Source organism: Pipistrellus hanaki (genome assembly GCF_964339955.1).
Source record: "Pipistrellus hanaki genome assembly, chromosome: 18".
Classification (NCBI taxonomy): Eukaryota; Metazoa; Chordata; class Mammalia; order Chiroptera; family Vespertilionidae; genus Pipistrellus; species Pipistrellus hanaki.
This window is the reverse complement of record NC_140520.1, coordinates 26,102,842-26,123,407: the sequence shown is the minus strand read 5'-3', so window position 1 is coordinate 26,123,407 and position 20,566 is coordinate 26,102,842. Positions and strand designations below refer to the sequence as shown.

Below are 20,566 nucleotides of genomic sequence, written 5' to 3'. Positions count from 1 at the left end.
TTTTATTTCTAGAAAATTATCATTTTCATACTTTTTTTGTGTGTGATCTTTGACTTGTTAATACCATTCAGATTACTACCATCTCCTGTATTGTTAACACTTTTCCTGCCCTCTCTGTGCCTGTGTCCTTTGGTTCAGAGCATTCTGCTGTACTCTTCCTACAGTATAGCCTTCATTCTTTTAATGTGGTGTAAAGATGAATGCTTGGCTGCATCGAGTGGAAGAAGAAGTGTGTGTAGTGGCATCCTAACTGCTTTTTAATGATTTTGACTAAGTTTCTTGTTTTTAATCCTTCACTCTCGTGTCCACAGCTACCTAGAGCCACCAGCTCCTGAACTTTGGGAGAGATTTAGTGCCATGTCAGTTGGGCAGTTTTCTGGAGTTTCCCCAAGTCTGTAACCACTCATCCATCTCCTTGTTGGCTTTTAAAATTGTGCTGCTATCTTTTCTCTCAGTCTCTGTCCTTGTGGGGTTTTGCCTTAAAAATAATTATTTTATAGTCATATAAATGGAGTTTCAGGAAGGAACATTTCTCTTGGTTTGACTGATAATATATATCATTTTAATACAAACTTGGTTTTCTAATAGTTTCAGAATCTATTGGAGTGTTTTTTTTGTTTTTTTTTGCTAATAGAGAATTCTGGTCTTAAAGATCTTCTCATTTTTCTTTTTCTTAACTGTTATTTTGGGTTGGGGGTTTAATATAGAGATGAGTTGCAAACAATCGGCTCTGATATTTTTCCCTTTTCTTTTTAGATAATTTTTGTGCTAAAACATCATTACTGTTTAATTGACATAGATATACGACATCATTGTGATTCTTTTGTCAAAGTTATTTGCATTTAACTCTAGAACACTTCATAATGTTACCACTTGATGGCACCAGAAAAATAAAAATCTTTGCTTCAAAATAAGAATTATAAATGCATATCAGGAGATAAAAAATATATCATTTAATTAGTTACTTTGTAATTATGGTGGTGAATTATTTTCCACTAGAACTAGACTTCTATCTTTTTTTTTTTTTTAAATATATTTTATTGATTTTATATAGAGAGGAAGGGAGAGAGACAGAGAGTCAGAAACATCGATGAGAGAGAAAGACTTCTATCTTAAGGAATGTTATTATTTATACATTTTTTCTATTTAACGTATGCCCTTCTGAAACCACAATAGCCATTACTGCCCTGGATTGTCTTTTTGTTGTTAATGTGCCATCAAATCCATAAAGTTATAATAAATTAATCTCTTATAGACTTTTAGTTTATTCATAATGTGATCAATTTTTGTTCATACAGACTGTGGAACTATAATCACAGAATTCTAATTTTTAACCAATGTGTAAAATAACCTGTGTTTTAGTCCTCATGGTTATACATTTAATTTTGTGTCAAAAGTAATGTCAGAGCAGTGCTTCTGGTTCATGGATTATATTTATTTTAAAAAAATATTTTTTAATCCTCATCTGAGGATAAGTGTTTATTTATTTTAGAGAGAGAGGAAGGAAGAAAGAGAAATATTAAATTAGTGAGAGAAACATTGATTGGTTGCCTCACATACGTGCTGTGACTGGGGATCAAATCCTCAACTTGGTATGTGTTCTGATCAGGAATCTAACTAGCAACCTTTTGGTATATGGGACGATGCTTCAACCAGCTGAGCCACTAGGCCAGGGGATTATATTTAAAAGTATCAGTCTCCTCTTAACAGACACATGGACATTATTTAAAAAAAACTTTCCCCTCAGTTTAATTGACATAATTGACATGTAATATCTAATTAAAGATATACAGTATAAGATTTGATATAAGTATATATTGTGCAAACTTTGCCAACTAAGTTAACACTCATCACCTCACATAGTTATACATTTTTTCTTGTGGTGAGAACTTTTAAGATGTACTTTCTTAGCAACTTCGCTAAACAATACAGTATTATTAACTATAGTCACCATGTTGTACATTACATCTCATAAATCAGAGTTTGTAACTTTTACCCATTTCACATATCCTCCACCCCCTGCCTCTGACAACCACCTATATGTTCTGTTTCTATAAATTTAGTTCTTTTTAGATTCCACATAAAAGTGAGGCCAGATAGCATTTATCTTTCTCTATCTGACTTACTTCATATTTCACTTAGCATAATGCCCCTAAGTTCTACTTATGCTGTTGCAAATGGCAGAATTTCCTTCATATTTATGGTCGAATAATATTCCATTGTGTGTATGTATGTATACATACGTTTTCTTCATGCATTCATCTGTTGGTGGATATGTAGGTTGTTTCCTTGGCTGTTGTAAAAATTGCTTCAGTAAACATGGGAGTGAAAATACCTCTTCAAGATAATGATTTGATTTCTTTGGTTATAAACTTAGAAGTGCAATTGCTGGATTGTACTATGTGGTAGTTCTATTTTAGTTTTCTGAGGGTCTGCCATACTGTTTTTCATAGTGGCTGCACCAATTAACAATCCCACCAACAGTGTACAAGAGTCCCCTTTTCTCCACATGCTCTCAAATACTTGCTACCTATTGTCTTTTTTATGATAGCCATTCTAACAGGGGTGATGCAGTATCTCATTGTGGTTTTGATTTGGATTTCCCTGATGATTAGTGATGTTAAGTACTTTTTCATCTTTGACTTCTTTGGGAAAATGTCTTTTCTGTTACTCTGCCCTTTTTTAAAATCGGATTGTTTGTTATTGTGCAATTAAGTTGTGTGTTCTTTATATATTTTGGACATTAACCTCTTACCAGATATTTGACTTGCAAATGTTGTCTCCCATTTGGTAGGTTGCCTTTTGGTTTGCTGGTGTTCTTTACTGTGTAGAGCTTTTTAGTTTGATATAGTCTTACTTACTTTTGCTTTTGTTGCTTTGGCTTTAGGTGTCAAATGAAAAACATCATTGCCAAGGCTGAGGCCAAGGAGCTTACTCCCCTGTGTTTTCTTCTCAGGTCTTATGTCCAAATCTTTAACCCATTTTGAGTTGATTTTTGTGTATGGTGTAAGGTATGGATCTAGTGTCATCCTTTTGCATGTGGGTGTTCATTTTCCCCAGCCCTATTTAATAAAGAGGCTATCCTTTCTCTAGTGTATATTCTTGGCTTCTTGTTATAAATTAATTAACCATGGGTACATGGGTTTATTTCTGAGCTTTCTGTTTTGTTCCATTGACCTTTGTGTCTGGTTTTATGTCACTATTATACTTTTCATTGCTATAGCTTTGTAACAGAGTTTGAAATCAGGCAATATGATACCTCCAGCTTTGTTGTTCTTTCTCAAGATTGTTTTGGGATCTCTTGTTCCATACACATTTTAGGATTTTTTTTCTATTTTAATGAAAAAATGCCATTGGAATTTTGATAGGTATGTTGCTTTGGGTAGTATGCACATATTAAACAATATTAATGATTCTAATTCATGAGCATGGAATATCTTTCCATTTATTTTTGTCTCAGTGTGTTCTGTTCATGATTTGTAGTTTTCAGTGTACTGATCTTTCACCTCTTTGGTTAAATTTATTCCTAGATATTTTATTCTTCTGGGTGTAATTGTAAATGGGATTATTTTTAAACTTTCTCTTTCTGATAGTTTTTTTGTTAGTGTATAGAAACAAAATTGATTTTTGTATATTGATTTTGTATCCCAAAACTATACTGAATTTATTTATTAGTTCTTACAGTTTTTTTGGTAGAGTCTAGCATTTTCAATATGTAATATGTCATCTGCAAATAGAGACAGTTTTATTTCTTCCTTTTGACTTGGCTGCCTTTTATTTCTTTTTCTTGCCTAATTGCTCTGGCTAGGACTTCCCAGTGCTATGTTGAATAAAATGGCAAAAGTGGGCATACCGTACTTGTCTTGTTCTTGATTTTAGAGAAAAAGCTTTCAACTTATCACCACTGAGTGTGATGTTGAGTATAATAGATATTATTCTTTGAGTTGGGGGAAATGGAGCTGACTTGACATTTATGAGCAGAAGAGATGTTTCCTTGGGGAAAGTTTGCTTTAATGTGGCAGAACTGTTATCGAAACATCACGGTAACCAGTAATACCTATGAGCCATTTAAAAAAAATATCTTATTGATTTTTTACAGAGAAGGGAATGGGATAGAGAGAAACATCGATGAGAGAGAAACATCAACCAGCTGCCTCTTGCACACCCTCTACTGGGGATGTGCCTGCAACCAAGGTATATGCACTTGACCAGAATTGAACCTGGGTCCTTTCAGTATGCAGGATGACACTCCACCCACTGAGCCAAACCAGTCCAGAGCCTTATGAGCCATTTTAATTTAACTCTTGCTGTAAGTTTGTTATCTGTGACCTTGGTTTAGATTGCCATGCTTTATAATAATGGGTATCTGATAATCCAGAGAAAGAAATCTTCAAGAGCTAAATAGGAGTACTTTTTATACAGTGTTCTTATGAGGTGGCAAATGTTGTTACTCTAAATATAAATTACTCATCCTAACTAAACTATTCATCCTAAAGGAGTTTATCTGGGTTGTTGTAGATCTGATAAAGAGGGCAAGATTATACTTAACTCATGTTTGCTTATTTGAGACTAGATGTAAAATACAATAGCAACAGTCTGTTTGGCCATACAAACAGTACAAATAGTGTTAACTTTGAATTCTCCTTTTGAATCTGACACTTTTCTTATTCAGACAGTCTAGAAATGGCTCTTAAAATTAAGGTGTTAAGTCCCCAGGTCTTTATGAATTTAAGAGAGAAAATCCAGAAGTCCAGATTAAAAAAATCAACTTGAATCTTTGAAGAGCATGTTTCAGTACATGTCTTTTAATTTCTACCTTGTTTGTATATTTCAGTAAGTGGCTGGTGTGATTGTTCTATATTCTCAGTGTGGAGTTACTGGAATAATTGTGATAATGTAGAGTGGCAAAAGGATGCCATAAAGCTATTAATGAAATGTTTCACAATAATTTATCATTTATTACATGCCTGTTCCTGTACAAGGGGGTTTTCCTAATGTTATTTTTAATTCTCAGAACAAGCCTGTAAGCTGAACTCTGGCTGATCATACTGGACTTTGTCTTAGGACACCAAAATTTAGAGGGTTCAAGCATTTAACATAACGATTTTGAAAGCTTGGCACCTAGTTAGCAAGAATAATTATTTAAACAGGAAGCTACCAGATGGTGAGCATTGTTAGTAACATCCATCTGTGGGCTACATTGTGAACTGCAGAGTTGATTTGAGATCTGGTTTTGTTTGTTCTAGGTGTGAAAGTTGCTGGTTTACTCTGTTTATAAGGTAGCTATTATAATCCTCATTGTACAGGTGGAGAAAACCAAGACTTAAGCAAAGTAAGCAATTTGCTCAATGACACAAGCCAGTAAGAGTTTCAGCCAGGATTTAAGTCTTAAGTCTTTCTGAGTTCAAATCTTGTCTTCTTTCCATTATGCCAAGCTGCTTCTCACACATTTATCCCCTAATTAGATTAGTGTTCATTTTAAAATGGAGAAGCAACAAGTCTTCTAGAATCTAATATTTTAAACTTTATTTTGAATAATCATTCTTTTTCTTTCTACCAACTTGTTTGTTTGCTCATTAAACCATCTATCCATCCAGTTGACCATTCAGCAAGTTTTTATTGTTTAGATATACAACGTGCTGTGAAAAGAAATATAAAATATTTCTTTTGTAAAAATATAAAATAAAATTGAGTGATGACCCTTTAAAATGAGATCCCTTCTTTCCCCTACCCTTTGGGGGAAAATATATATATATATATATATATATATATATATATATATATATATATATATATATATATATATATATATATATATATTTTTTTTTTTTTTTTTTTTTAATTGATTTCAGAGAGGAAGGAAGAGGGAGAGAGAAACATCAATGATGAGAGAGAATCATTGATTGGCTGTCACCTGCGCACACCTTACTGGGGATCGGGCCGTAACCCAGGCATGTGCCCTTGAGCGGAATTGAACCCAGGACCCTCCAGTCCTCAGGCTGATGCTCTATCCACTGAGCCAGACCAACTAGGGCTTCCTTACCCTTTCTACCTCTTGCATACAGTATGTCTCTCAAAATGAAAAAATTCGTAGGTGTTATGTAATTTTTTTTTGACAGTTTTGTTGATGTTTTTGGCCAGTAAACTGTTTCTGATATTACGTCTCAGCTAAGAGATACAAACAGTCTTCTACAATTTTCATCTTGGTAAATGCTGTAATAAGCAATACCAAGCTATGTTTTTATAGTTTACGCCATCCCTAGTTAAATATGTGTGCTAGACACTCAGGGATGTCTAGACATATTTCAAAAACTTTGACCTAATATGCTCAGGCACTACATCATTCTGGGTCTCTTACTGGGTCTTTACTATTCTTCCTCTTCCCACTAAGACTAGCTGAGAATTGTAGGGTTGGTTCTAGAACATGTCCAGGCACTATGAATATGGTTAGTTCCTGTACACTCATAGTCACATATACCAAAGTACTTTTAAAAGCAGTTTTGGGCCCTAGACGATTTGGCTCAGTGGATAGAGCATCGGCCTGTGGACTGAAGGATCCCGGGTTTAATTCTGGCCAAGGGCGCATGCCGGGTTGCAGGCTCAATCCCCAGTAGGGGGTATGCAGGAGGAAGCCGATCAATGATTCTCTCTCATCATTGATGTTTCTGCCCCCTACCCCCTTCCTCTCTGAAGTCAATAGAAATATATTTAAAAAAGCAAAAAAGCAGTTTTGGCTTATTCCTTTGAATGAATTAGTCAAATAGTAAGAAACCCAAAGGATCAACTTGTTTTACTCTGAAATAAATGTTTTAAGTTAAAATGCTTATTATTATAATCTTTAGAAAAAATACTTTGGAAATAAGAAACTCAAGTCCAGCCTTTAGACATGTCCATTTGAGGACAATTATTAATATGCAATTTTACTATTCTATATAATAAAGAGCTAATGTGTTAATTAGACCAAACAGCAGACGATTGTCCAGACGACCTTCCGGACAAAGCCGGGGCTACGAGGGCCGACCAAGGCAGCTGGGGCTGTGAGGGCCAAGCCCCTTGCACGAATTTTGTGCATCGGGCCTCTAGTATAATAATAAGTCATAATTATAATGATATTATATGTAGTTAGAACTCAAGCAGGATAAATTGAATTATGAAACTATTTTGGACAGGATGTGGTTCTTCATTCATTGGTCTCATGTCAAAGATATATGTGTTTGGTGGGTTTAGATGGAATGGATATTATACATGAACAATAGTAATGAACCTTTGAACCTTCTAAACTTCTGATATCCAGGAGGTTTAGCCTACTGCAGTTGATTGGCTTATGTGCTGTATTTCTTGCAGGGTTACAACTGAAGGAAGAAAGTCTGGCTGAATCACTTGCTGGCATATGTTTCTTGAATTGTTGACTATTTTGGTGTCAACTTTTAGGTTGAGAATTTCATGTTAAATGCCAAAAAATGTTTACTACAAAATATATCTTGGAAGAGACAGCCACTTTTTTGCTTTTGCAAAAAGCTAGGTAAAGCATTGCTGTGTGGGGTAAAGTAGCTGTGGAGTTTTTTAATTCAGATTGTATGAACAGTAAACAGAGCATCTAAAATAACCACTTGCACATTGCAACAAACACATCATCATTTGCTTAAAAAGAGTTATAATTACAGTTGACGAAGCATGGACACCATAAAAAATGCATTAGTTTGGCCTGACACATTAATTACCTGTTTTTGCAGATGTTTTTATGTATTGTTGTGTGAACAGTTTACAAAATAATTACAGGAAAGTCATATGGAAAATAAACTAAGTGGGTGGTTTCTCATCTAAATATTTTCATTCATGTGAATCTGTGTGAGGCACAGCTGCTCTATCGCAAAGGCAGAGAGATGGATGAGGATTCTCGAAGAGTGTTTTATTAGATGGGCTCTGTCATCAGTATCACCACATTTTTCTATGTTTAGCAACACAGTTTCGAAACATTAAAATGAGAGGGTTGGTTTAATATCTATGATTACTGAAAAAAACCTTGATTCTGATCAGAAGGAATGTTATCTCTGAGCATTTTAGAATAAACCAAAGGTAACTAAAACTCCCTACGCAGAAGGCTACTGCTCTTTTAGTGCTAGCAAGTTATTAGACACTTTGTGAAAGTTAATCATTATTATTGTTATTTTAAAAATTAATTTGAGAGAGGGACACACACGCAGAGAAACATCAGTGAGAGATATATGGATCAGTTGCTTCTGGTAGGCACACGAGGGGATCAAACCAGAAGCCTAGGTAGGTATGTACCCTGAGATTCATCCAGCGACCTTTCCATGCATGGGATGACACTCCAGCCAACTGAGCGACACCCGCCAGGGCTTGAATTACTTGAGTCACATGGTTCTCTATAAGGTACCTTAAATTAAATCTTAAAAATTAAACATTGAGTCTCGTATATAAAATACACAGAAGTTCAGCGTATCTATTCTCTTTTAGGAAGTTTTGACGACATCTGCTTTTCCTCAGAAACTTACTGTGTTGCCATTAGTGGTCTCAAAATATGTTTTATTTGAAAAATAATCAGATCATTGTATAGGTATACTGTATTTTTGCAAATGATTAAGAAACACATTTCCCAAGATTGTAATTATCAAATAATAAAGAGTTCATAGACTTCACTCTATTTTACACAATACTTTTTAATTACTTAAAATATCTGTGCTTATTTTCCTCATTTATATTGTTCTGACATTTAAAAAAAAAAATGAAATAAAAATGGATTCTCTTTTTTGTTTAACTATGCCACTTGTATGTTCTGTTCCGCTCTCTTTTTTATGCATTTGACCGATTACACAAATGATAAAGACAATAATTACATTTTCTGACATGAATTTTATGTAACTATTACATAAGTTAGAGAAATAGGTAATTGGAGCATCTCTAGGTATGAAGGTATTATTGTCTGACCATGTAATATTGGTGCAAAATCATTTAGTTTTCCATAAAATTTTTTTGAGGCTCTTCTATATGTAATGTTCTATGACAGCATTGAAATTAATAAACATTGAGATGACTATATGTCTGGAACATTATGCTCAGTAACTGCGGCATCTCTCTGAAAAGGGGTAGGAATAAGTGGTATGAAAACTCGGCTTTGCTGGCTTCCATAAAGAAAGCCAACTGCTGGGGAGGATTTCCTTTGTTATCCAGAAATGGACTCCTCTGGGAGTATTGCTTGACACATTCTTTGAATTGTTTAAATGTAGACACAAAGGAAGATGGGATGGATGGAGTCTTCTAATTCTGGTATTCACTAAGTCAATTTAATGTTTAAGGTAGAGCTGCATTAAAAGAATATATGAAACTTTTAGTATTGAGAAGAATTAACTGCTTATAAGCAGTAATTCGGTTAATCACTATATCCTCAAAAAAAGAAAAATATATGATTTGGTACGCAACATCAAGAAAAACAGTTGCTGGACTTTAGAGTCTTCCAGAGATTTACTGCATCTCTTAAGACGGCTCTCTTGTCCAGCTGATGTGGCTCAGTGGTTGAATGTGTCCCATACACCAAGAGGTTACCATCTGTATTTCTGGTCAAGGCACATGCCGGGATTGCGGGCTTGATCTCCAGTAGGAGAGGGTGTGTAGGAGGCAGTTGATTGATGTTTCTCATAGATGTTTCTCTCTCCCTTCTTCTCTCTCTAAAAAGTAATTTAAAAATTTTATTTTTAAAAAAGATGTCTCTCTTATAGCTAGTGAAAGAATGAGCACAACTTTTTGTGGGGGTTGGGGTCTTTCTATATTTACCAGTGTGGCAGATAAAAAGATTCTTGTTTGTGGAGGTGCTAACTTTTTATTTTATATCATAAAGTTCTCTGTTTTTAATTCTTTATTCCTTTTCCTTCATTATATCTCTAGCTTTTGAAAATATTTATTTATTTATTTATTTATTTATTTATTTATTTATTTATTTATTTATAGAGAGAAATTTTGACTTCTTGTTCACCTTTTAGGCATCTATTTGTTGCTTATTGTATGTGCCCTGACTGGAGATTGAACCCACAACCATGGTGTATCAGGCTGACCCTCTAACCAACGGAGCTACCTGGCCAGAGCCTTAAGAATTTTTTTATCTTGTTCTAGCTGGTTTGGCTCAGTGGATAGAACATCAGCCTGAGGACTGAGGGGTCTCAAGTTCGATTCTAGTCAAGAGCACGTGCCCAGATTGCAGCTAGTTCCCTGGTGGGAGGAATGCAGGAGGCAGCTGATCCATGATTCTCTCTCATCATTGATGTTTCTATCTATCTCTCCCTCTCCCTTCCTCTCTGAAATCAACAACAAAAAATATATTAAAAAAGTATTTTTATCTTTTAGAAGCCTAAAGGATTAGAACATAAAAGATTCTTAGGGGCTTATCTATTTATTTACTTATTTACTCACAGTGTTGTTTTGAAGAGACTGAATGATTAATTTTTTGGGTACTCCCCTTTAAAATTGTGAAACAAAGGAAAAGAGGTTAGGGAACAGAAAGAAATTGTTGCATGTAAGAGAAGGCTGTCTCTGTGGGCCTTTATTACTCTATGACCAAAGGGATGTGTCAGTTTTCATTTAGCATTATTGGTGGTAGAAAAACTGCTAAACAGCATTGAAAACAGTCATAATTGAGGTAATGTGTGGGTATGTATTTTACTATGACTTTGGCTTGTACTATTCTTTGGTGATTGTTTCGACTTGTGGGGGTCACATAACTTGGTTTTGTGGAAATTTATGGGGGTTTGGTTAAATGCAAATGGAGCAGATTCCCTGGCTGACCGTGCTTGTGCTTACACAGAGAGGCTCGTGGCTCCAGAGTGGTGGTAGACGTGTAGGACAATAAGTCACTGTTTTCTCAAGGTTTCCTTTTGTTGTTAGAACACTTAGCACGAGCCAGAAAGGTAGGCTATACCTGAAAAGAACAAAATACCAGTAATACAATAAGTCAGCACTTAAAAAATATAACCACCAAGGCCATCTCAAATACGCATATTTTTTCATGTGACTAAAATTGTAAAAAAAAAAAAAAAAAAAATACGAAGGGGAAGTGCCGACAAACACACACTCTAGCGGACTCAGATTGATTTGGATGTTCTTTCTATTTATTTATTTATTTATTTATTTATTTTAAAAATATATTTTATTGCTTTTTTACAGAGAGGAAGGGAGAGGAATAGAGAGCTAGAAACGTTGATGAGAGAGAAACATCGACCAGCTGCCTCTTGCACACCCCCCACCGGGGATGTGCCCGCAACCAATGTACATGCCCTTGACAGGAATCGAACCCGGGACCTTTCAGACCGCAGACCGATGCTCTACCACTGAGCCAAACCGGTTTCGGCTTGGATGTTCTTTCTAATGTGATAAATCTGAATGGAACTACGGGTGCTTGACCAGGAGTACAGTGGCCCAGGGCCTATTAGAGAGTGTTTGTGGGGTAGAACTTAAGAACATAAGATGTGACTGAGTAGAGTCTGATGTGGAGATTAAAATCAAGTACAGTCAAAAATACTTTTAAGATCCCTTAAAATTTCCCATGAAATACAGATGTAGATATACTGTCACTGAAGAGGTCTAAGGTGGTCAGTTCCTCCAGCGTTGATTTTACTTTGTTGAACCAGTGATGAGGCATCAGCTGTATTCAAACAGAATTGGAAAAACTACTTTTTATTCTGGTTTGTGCAACTGATTTTCATTAGTTCTAAGGGTAAGAATACCTCTTTGTAAATGATCAAAGGCCTTCGTTTTATTTATTTATTTTGTTAATCCTCACCGGAGGATATTTTTCAGTTGATTTTTAGAGACAGCGAAAGAAACATATATGTGAGAGAGACATCGATTGATTGTCTCCTGCACTTTCCCTGACAAGTGGAGATGGAGCCTGCAACCTAGGTACATGCCCCTGACGGGAATTGAACCTGAGACCCTTCAGTTCACAGGCCGATGCTCTATCCATTGGGCAAAACTGGCTAGGGCAAAGACCTTTGTTTTACAAGGAAATCCTTGGGTAAGGATGTTTGAGAGACTAGTTTTCTCTCAAAGGCCCATTCTCTTTTACAAGTGTGAAATTCATATGTCTTTGCAGCTCTCATTTTCCTGTATGCTTATCTGTCATCCTCAGTCTCTCCTCTCTGATTCTTCTGCTCTGCTCTGTTGTGTCTGATAGGCTCCTGTTTATTTTCCCTTCATTTTTGTTTCCATACTCATCTGTACTTGTCCTGTGCTCTATGTTTTGTTGTTGTTCTGCTCAATAACAGAAGAATAATGTCATTTAAATTCAGTTACCTGAAGTGTGGTGTCATAAGAATTGGTTTAAGTTTAGATTCTTTACTGAGAAAGGCATTTTGTATCCCCGAACCTTAGTTTCTTTAGTGATAAAAGGAAAATTGACATAGTGAAGGAGTGCCAAATCTTGGTGGCTTCTTGGTAAGTTAGCATTTCATGGTTCTGTTATCTATAGACTTTGTCTTCTGTAAAACTTCGCTTAGTAATGTGAGAGTTGGCACTCTGAGAAATGCAGGACAGGCAACCCAGTGTTTCTAAAAATTTCAGCGTCAACTGTGGTAGTTATCCTCAGTTTAGTTTTGGCTACATTCTCTTCCTTTCACACAGCACACTCAGCACCCTCTATCAGTCCTCTCTTCCGATCAGAAATTGGTAAGGTATAGAGTAAAGAAATACAGGCTGACCCAGTTTACAGGTGACATATGTTGTGCTGCACCAGAACCTGTTGACAGAAAAGTTAGTATGTAATGGAGCAGATTCTCTTTTGAATGCCGAAACCCAGTGGAAATTTTTGCTGTATCTGAATAACAGAAATGCAGAGAAACTTATTGAAGGTAGTGGTTTATCTTTAGGTAGAATGTAAAATATATATCCATTTTTAAGAGCATTTATTGCCCCAGCCAGGTTGGCTCAGTGGATAGAGTGTTGGCCTGCACTAACCGGAGGGTCCCAAGTTCAGTTCCAGTCAAGAACAAGTACCTTGATTGCAGGCTTGATCCCCAGTGTGGGAGGCAACCAATCAATGTGTCTCTCTCAAATTGATATTTCTTTCTCTTTGTCTCTCCTCCTCCCTTCCACTCTCTCTAAAAATCAATGGAAAAATATCCTGGGGTGAGGATTAACAACAACAACAAAAAGCATTTATGGATATATTACTGAAAAACAAAAACAACAACAGTCACATGACCTAGTATGAAATTAAAATTTGAATTCCAGATAACCTAGTTTTTCCTGAAGAATAATCCTTATCAGCTGTATGATTTTTAAAACGAAAATAAGAAATTAAGGTTAGAGTCGATTAACATTTTTAATCAATTAAAATCTGTTTAAAGTTACATCTATCTATAATGCTATCAGTTAGAATTGTCCAGAAATCTTGGTCTTTTATTTCTGGTTTGTACACACGAGCTTCAGTAGGTATCCAGCAGCAGAAATCTGTAAGAAGTAGTTGTCATCCTTGCTGCGGCAGCAGTGGTTGTGACCTGCTTTTTCTTTTCTAAATTTTTACTATTGATTGTAGAGAAAGGGAGAAAGGAGAAACAGATTTCTCGTTCCACGTACTTAGGCATTCATCGGTTGAATCCTGTATGTGCCTTGACCGGGGGATCGAACCTGTAGCCTTAGGGATGGGGACAATACTCTCATCAACTGAGCTACTCCACCAGGGCTTTTGGTTATGACCTACTTTTAAGATGCTGATAGGGAAGTGTTATAGTATGTATGTTTAAGGTTATGTTTTAAAAGCCTTCCAGTTTTTCCATCACTTCATTGTTGTTTCCATGGAAGCGGAATCACTATCCTCAGCAGGAGTCCATTTCAACTGCTGGCTTCCTGTTCTTGACTCTGTTCCTATGGAGACTGCCTAGAAAGCAGCAGAGATACCACAAGTTTAAAAAACAGTGGTTTGATCACATAATTTGGCGTTAACTCTGGGTTTAATTAGGTGGTCCATTTTCTTGGCATTTTTCACTCAAATTATTTTGGGAGACAAGTTGATATCTTTGAATAAAGCAAAATTTGAAGTTTTATTAAAGCTTATTTACTTCTGAATGAAAACACTAAATTGGCACATTTTCTATTAGAATTGAGGAATAAAAAATTCTAAAATGGGGATTTAAATTAGGGTTTAAAAGATATAAGCTGAAATGAGAAGAGCCAATGAAAATGCGAATAACAGCCGAGACCGGTTTGGCTCAATGGATAGAGCGTCGGCTTGGAGACTGAAAGGTCCTGGGTTCGATTCTGGTCAAGGGCATGTACCTTGGTTGCGGGCATATCCCCAGTGGAGGGTGTGCAAGAGGCAGCTGATCGATGACTCTCTCTCATCGATGTTTCTAACTCTCTATCTCTCTCCCTTCCTCTCTGTACAAAATCAATAAAATATATTTTTTAAAAAATGCGAATAACAGAATCCATAAACAGCAAACTCAAAATCAAGGGCTGGTAGTGTGTAGAAATATGGAATGTTTCTTATTTATGTGGCACACTTTATCCTCAAAATACATTACACTTAGGTGATTTTCATAGATTATGTCCATTTTCAACGGAGAAAAATACAAACCTTGGGTTTAGAAATTAAGTACATTTTTAGGACAGAGGCAAGGAGTATACTGATTATTTTAACTGAGGCTTCAGGAGCTGAAGTGTGCCTAGAAAGCAGCAGAGACACCAAAGGTTTAAAATAGATTGTTAATAGATTGCTCCGCAGTTAAAAAGCAAAAGAGAATTTTTCCCCTCACCAAGACCAGTTACATTTGTAAATTTTTCATGAAGGAGAGAAGAGATGGAATAGTAATGTAAAAGCTGTGAAAGACAAGTTATTTAGCAAAATTACAGTAACCTTATTGGAGTTCTATGTTCATTCAGGGTTCTTTGGTTTGCATGTGATAAAAATCGACTACATTTGTACTACCTTATGCAAAAAATGGCGGGAATGTGGATTCAGCTGAAATCAGGGACCCCAGTCACGCTCGGATTTTTCTTTCTTTCTCTCCTATCTGCTTCTTTCTGTCCAGTTCCTTTCAGATTGGCTTTGTGCATTGGCAGAAACTATGGCTGCTGGCAGTCCCCTCTCTTATTTCCAGTGTCAATAACAGAGAAGGCCTGATTGGCCCAGTTTGTGTTGGGCCAGTTCCTCTCTCCTCCAGCTGTGGCCAAGAGGGTGGGGTTCTGTGATTGGCTCAGCTTTCAACCCTTGGCTAACTAGTACTGACTAGAGGGACTGAAATCTGAACCAAGATAGCAGCTTTCATTCAGAGCAGTTGTTGGTAGGTAAGTGTTGCTAGTGGGAGGTGGGGAGAGGAGAGGTGGAGCAGTGTCAAGGGGAGGAGAAAGTAACAGGAGATACTGTTCCAGGCAAAAATAAGAAGAGTTTTTGCCACTAGTGATCTTTTTTGGGAAAATGTTTGCCTTACTTTACTAATTCAGTTCACTTTAATTCAGCAAAGCAGTTAACATTATTTTGAAGGATTTAATTCTGAGAGAAAAATGAGAAAGGTAAACCTTTAAAATGTAGTACTTCCTATAGTTTTGTCACTGTTGTAATGCATTTAGGTGTGTTGTCTTCCTTTCATCTTCATAACTGTTTGAGACCTATATTTCCATTTTAGGGAACGAGAAGACGTTCAGAGACTGAGATGCCTTGTCATTGGTCACATGACTGGTGAGAGGCAGAGCCAAAATTCAGATAACCAGGGTTTCTGGAATGCAATCCAGGACACTTCCCACTATATGACAACTTGCTTTTTTACTGACTTCATTCAGATGATGTATATGGTCAGTTATAAAAACAGTGCTACGTGTTAAGTGCTTTGATAAAAATGAGTCATGAAAAGTATGAAATATTATTTAGGAAAGGAACCTTAGAGATCATAAATAGTACAGTGGTTCTTAAAGTTTTTAACTTTCAGCCTTGAAATGTTCACAGTCAGGTATCACATAAAATGAACAAAAGCACAGGACCATCCTGCTCTGGAAAAGGGAGAGCTAGCTGGGTGCTCCATGGGCTGGACCACCTCTCTTTTGAGGTCTTAACTTCTTGGAGGCCACTTTGAAAACCTTTTGTTTAGGGGAACAGAGAGCCAGTCAGGGTAAATAAATGACCTGACACTTTCAGATAATTATATATTACAGGGATTTAAATCGTATTCTTGTTTTCATTTGTAAGGTGAGTGACAATGTGTTGTTAATGAAAAAGCCATGAAGCTTATAAAAATCAATTAGAGTGAATTCAGAGTTACCCTAAATAATTGTATTCTTCAGTTTGGTGGTACTTTTACAGCATGTCATATCCATGTCATAGCTCTTGTTAAACATACTAGAGGCCCAGTGCACTAAATTCGTGCACAGGGTGTGTGTGTGTGTGTGTGTGTGTGTGTGTGTGTGTGTGTGTCCCTCAGCCCAGCCTGTACCCTCTCCAATCTGGGACCCATCCAGGATTGGGCTTAAACGGGCAGTCAGACATCCCTTTCACAATCCAGGATTGCTGGCTCCCAACTGCTCATCTGCCTGCCTTCCTGATTGCCCCTAACTGCTGCCTGCCAGCTTGATCACCCCCTAACCACTCCTCTGCCAACCTGATTGATGCCTAACTGCTCCCCTGACAGCCTGTTTGCCCCTAACTGCCCTCCCCTGCAGACTTGGTCACCACTAACTACCTTCTCCTGCAGGCCTGGTCCCCCCAACTGCTCTCTCCTGCAGATCTGGGTTCCCCCTAAATGCCCTTCCCTGCAGGCCCAGTTGCCTTCAACTTCCCTCTGCTGGCCTGGTCACCCCTAACTGCCCTCCCCTGCAGGCTTAATTGCCCCCAACTGCCTTCCCTTGCAGGCCTGGTCCCTCCCAACTGCCCTCCCCTGCTGGCCATCTGTGGCAGCCATCTTATGTCCACATGGGGCAGCCGTCTTTGATCACATGGGGGCAGCCATCTTGTGTGTTGGAGTGATGGTCAATTTGAATATTACTCTTTTATTAGATAGGCTATGGCCCTTAGTACTATTTGTTGAGTTAGACAACTGTCTAAATAAGGGTAGTCTTTTATCTGCAGAGCTATTTTTATACTACATTTCTCATATCTACTATTATAAAATACGTTGAACTCTCTATATACATATTTCAATAGGAGAATTTCAGAATTTGGGTAAATAAAATTCATGTAGGTAATATTTAGACCTTGCTCAGGAATATAAAGTATAGCATAGAGAATATAGCCAATAATGTAATAAATATATATGGTGTCATGTGGTTACTAGACTTATTAGAGGATCACTTCCTAACTTTATATATGTTTAACCACTATGCTAGAGACCTGAAATGAATGTAAAATAATATTGAATGCCAATTGTAATTAAAAAATAAAAAACATTTAGACCTTGCTGATATTAATAACTTTGATGTCCATTCCAGTTTTGAATCTCTCTTCTTTTCAGTTAGAAATGTGAATAAGTGGTGCATTGGATAACTGGAAGTTAATCTTCAGATTGGATAAAGAAGAGCTTATTTATTTTTCCCCTGACCTGAGTTTTGTTTTCTCTTTGTAGGAGAGTCAAGCCCTACCCGGCGAGAAGCTGTGAAGAGAAGAACAGCAGAGTATCTCATGCGAGCAGAGAGTCTCTCTAGCTTTCATAGAAAACCTCAATTTGATGAAGTATCTCAGGTATGTCTTATGTTTCATTTGCATTTCTTTTAGCCATTTTTGCTGTCTTGTCTCTCACTTTATTTCTATTTAGAGTGTTTGAGAATTTTGGTCTCTGGAATTTTATCAATAATTTTAAGTTATTGGTGAAAGAAAAGCATTAAAACAACCACCAAAAATAAAATAAAATGGGACTTGCTTTCTCCTTCTTTCTTGGTCCTTTTTTCTTACTCTACTCCTAATAATCTAATTTATACTGAATTTTATTTGAATTTTTTTTAAAACATATTTTATTGATTTTGTACAGAGAGGAAGGGAGAGAGATAGAGAACTAGAAACATTGATGAGAGAGAGTCATTGATCAGCTGCCTCTTGCACACCCCCTACTGGGGATATGCCTGCAACCAAGGTACATGCCCTTGACCGGAATCGAACCTGGGTCCCTTTAGTCCCCAAGCCGACGCTCTATCCATTGAGCCAAACCAGTTTTGGCTTATTTTAATTTTTTAAAGTTATATTATGATTCTCCTACAATTCCTATAAACTTTTTATTGATATATGCTAAAGCTAACCATTTAAGCATAAGTCATATAGATAGCTGCTATTGGTCACCTAGAATTGTAAAGATATAATTCTAACAGTGATGTTTAGATTATTTAGGCCTACCCTTTGTCTTGTCTCAAGAGCAGGTAAATGGTTGAAATGTTAAAAACATTGTGGTTTAATATTATTGTTTTTATATCCTATCTATCTGTTTTGGCACATTTTGGGAGAAAATTGTTATTTCTTTCTTTATATTACACCAACTTAAAAAAAAAAAAGCAATTTAAGGATCATCTTCTGAGATGGGAGAAAGTATTTATTTTCTCAATTGATCTAAGAGGCAGGCTGGCTTGTTCAGACCTCAGCTCTCCATTTGAAGCCGTGAAGATTGGACAAGCTATTTAACTACCTCATAGCTTCAGTTGCTACATATGAATAATGAGGATCAGAGTAATTCCTTGCTGAATTCTTGTTAGGATTAAAGGAGTTTGAGAAAATCACTCAAAAAAACACACAAACACACACACACACACACACACACACACACACACACACTCACACTCACACAAATCAAGTGTCCAAGAGACTAGCCTATAAGCCAAACTTATAACTAGATTAATGAGTCTTAGCCTTATTTTTCATCTCTCCTTATACTGCTTTATAACTCTTCACTGTTGAATTGTATCTTTATAAAATGATATATTTATTTAAAGATTACTTTAAATTCAATTCTTACTGTCAATGGGGTTGGCAACGTTCCAGGTGTGCAATCCTAATAAATGTACATCCTTAATTTTGTTTTTGGGGACATTGATAAAAGTATTAAATAGGATAGGTTCGTATCAACTTACTTATTTTATTAAATCACCTTGTATATAAATATTCTAAAAGTTTCGGGGAGTCAAAATTATCAGTTCTTTCCATTAACAGTAATTTTGAATAATCTAACTATACTTATTCAAACTCCCTATTTGTGCATCCCCTGTTATAGTTGCTCATAATCACTTTTGTGAGCAGTAATTTATTAAGAAGGTAAACATAAAGCTAATGGTATAGCTTTTGACTTGGAGAAAGGAACCATGAAGTATATCAGTCAGTATGTCCCTTCAAGCATAGCTTTAAAAATAAATAATAATAAAAAATATATATATATTTCAGAGAGGAAGGGAGAGGGAAAGAAGGATAGAAACATCAATGAATCTTTGATGACTGCCTCCTGCCCGCCCCCTAGTGAGATCAAGTCCATAACCCAGGCATGTGCCCTTGGCTGAAATCAAACCTGGGACCCTTCAGTCCACAGGCCGATGCTCTGTCCACTGAGCCAAACCAGCTAGGGCAAGCATAGCTTTTAATGAAAATAAAACTAAAGAGGTATAATATAGAAAAGTTGATTATATTGCTATATATTAATTCCCTAGGCATCTGTTAAGACTCTGTGTATACAAAACAAACTAGATATATTCTGGAGTTATAGAAAAGATGATGACAGTCTCTTCTCTTATAAACCCTGTAGCATAATTGAGGACCCCAAATATGCACCTAATTCAGGAAATAAAATTGAGAATGGTTAGAGCCCTGTAGAATAATGGGAGTTTGCATCAAAAAGGGTAGAGAGGGGTACTATATTTGATATAGTAGGATTTAAAAAAAATATATATTTATTGATTTCAGAGTGGAAGGGAGAAGGAGAGAGAGATGGAAACATCACAGATGAGAGAGAATCATTGATTGGCTGCCTCCTGCACACCTCCTACTGGGGATCGAGCCTGCAACCCAGGCATGTGCCCTGGACCGGAATTGAACCTGGGACCCTTCAGTCCGGAGGCTGATGTTTTATCATTGAGCCAAGCTAGCCAGGGTTATACTAGGATTTTTTTTTTTTTTTTAGCGTTTAGGCAAGAAGACTGGAGGAGAGTTTTGTTTTTCTTGCTAGAGCAAGATGTTTTCTTTTTATAGTAAGCAATTGCTTTTTATTTTCATTTTGTATTTTATTCTATCAAACCTGGCCCTTATTTAGGTCAGGGACATGCTTGATTGTTTTCTTATCTAAAATTGAACTTAAATGTCTTCTAGATGTTTTTTTTTTATTATCTTGGTGAATTCATTATTTGTCTCCATTAACTTTCTTTGGGCGTCAATTTCAATGAGCACAATGAGAGGACTAGTATAAATGATTTCCAAGGCCCTTTTAACTCTTAAGTTCTGTGCAAAGCAGATATTCTCTTTTGAAACCATGTGTAAACACTTCTTTCCAGCCTGGTTGATTAAGAAAATAAAAGAATCCTTTCCAGTTTTAAATGTTTTGTTGATTACGGTTTTCCCCTGTGATCTAGGTCATGACTCATTCCACCTGAGTTTTCTGTGGTGGTT

At 36.5% G+C, this 20,566-nt stretch overlaps 1 protein-coding gene across 2 annotated transcripts in view; it reads left to right on the top strand.

Moving 5' to 3' along the window:
- The window catches only part of RPS6KC1 (ribosomal protein S6 kinase C1), a 117,031-nt gene that overhangs the window by 37,242 nt on the left and 59,223 nt on the right, over positions 1-20,566 (top strand). For both annotated transcript variants that reach the window (XM_084865528.1, XM_084865529.1), the window contains one exon: positions 17,559-17,674. In XM_084865528.1, coding sequence (XP_084721654.1) covers positions 17,559-17,674 — 116 coding nt within the window. The remainder of the gene's footprint in view (positions 1-17,558; positions 17,675-20,566) is intronic.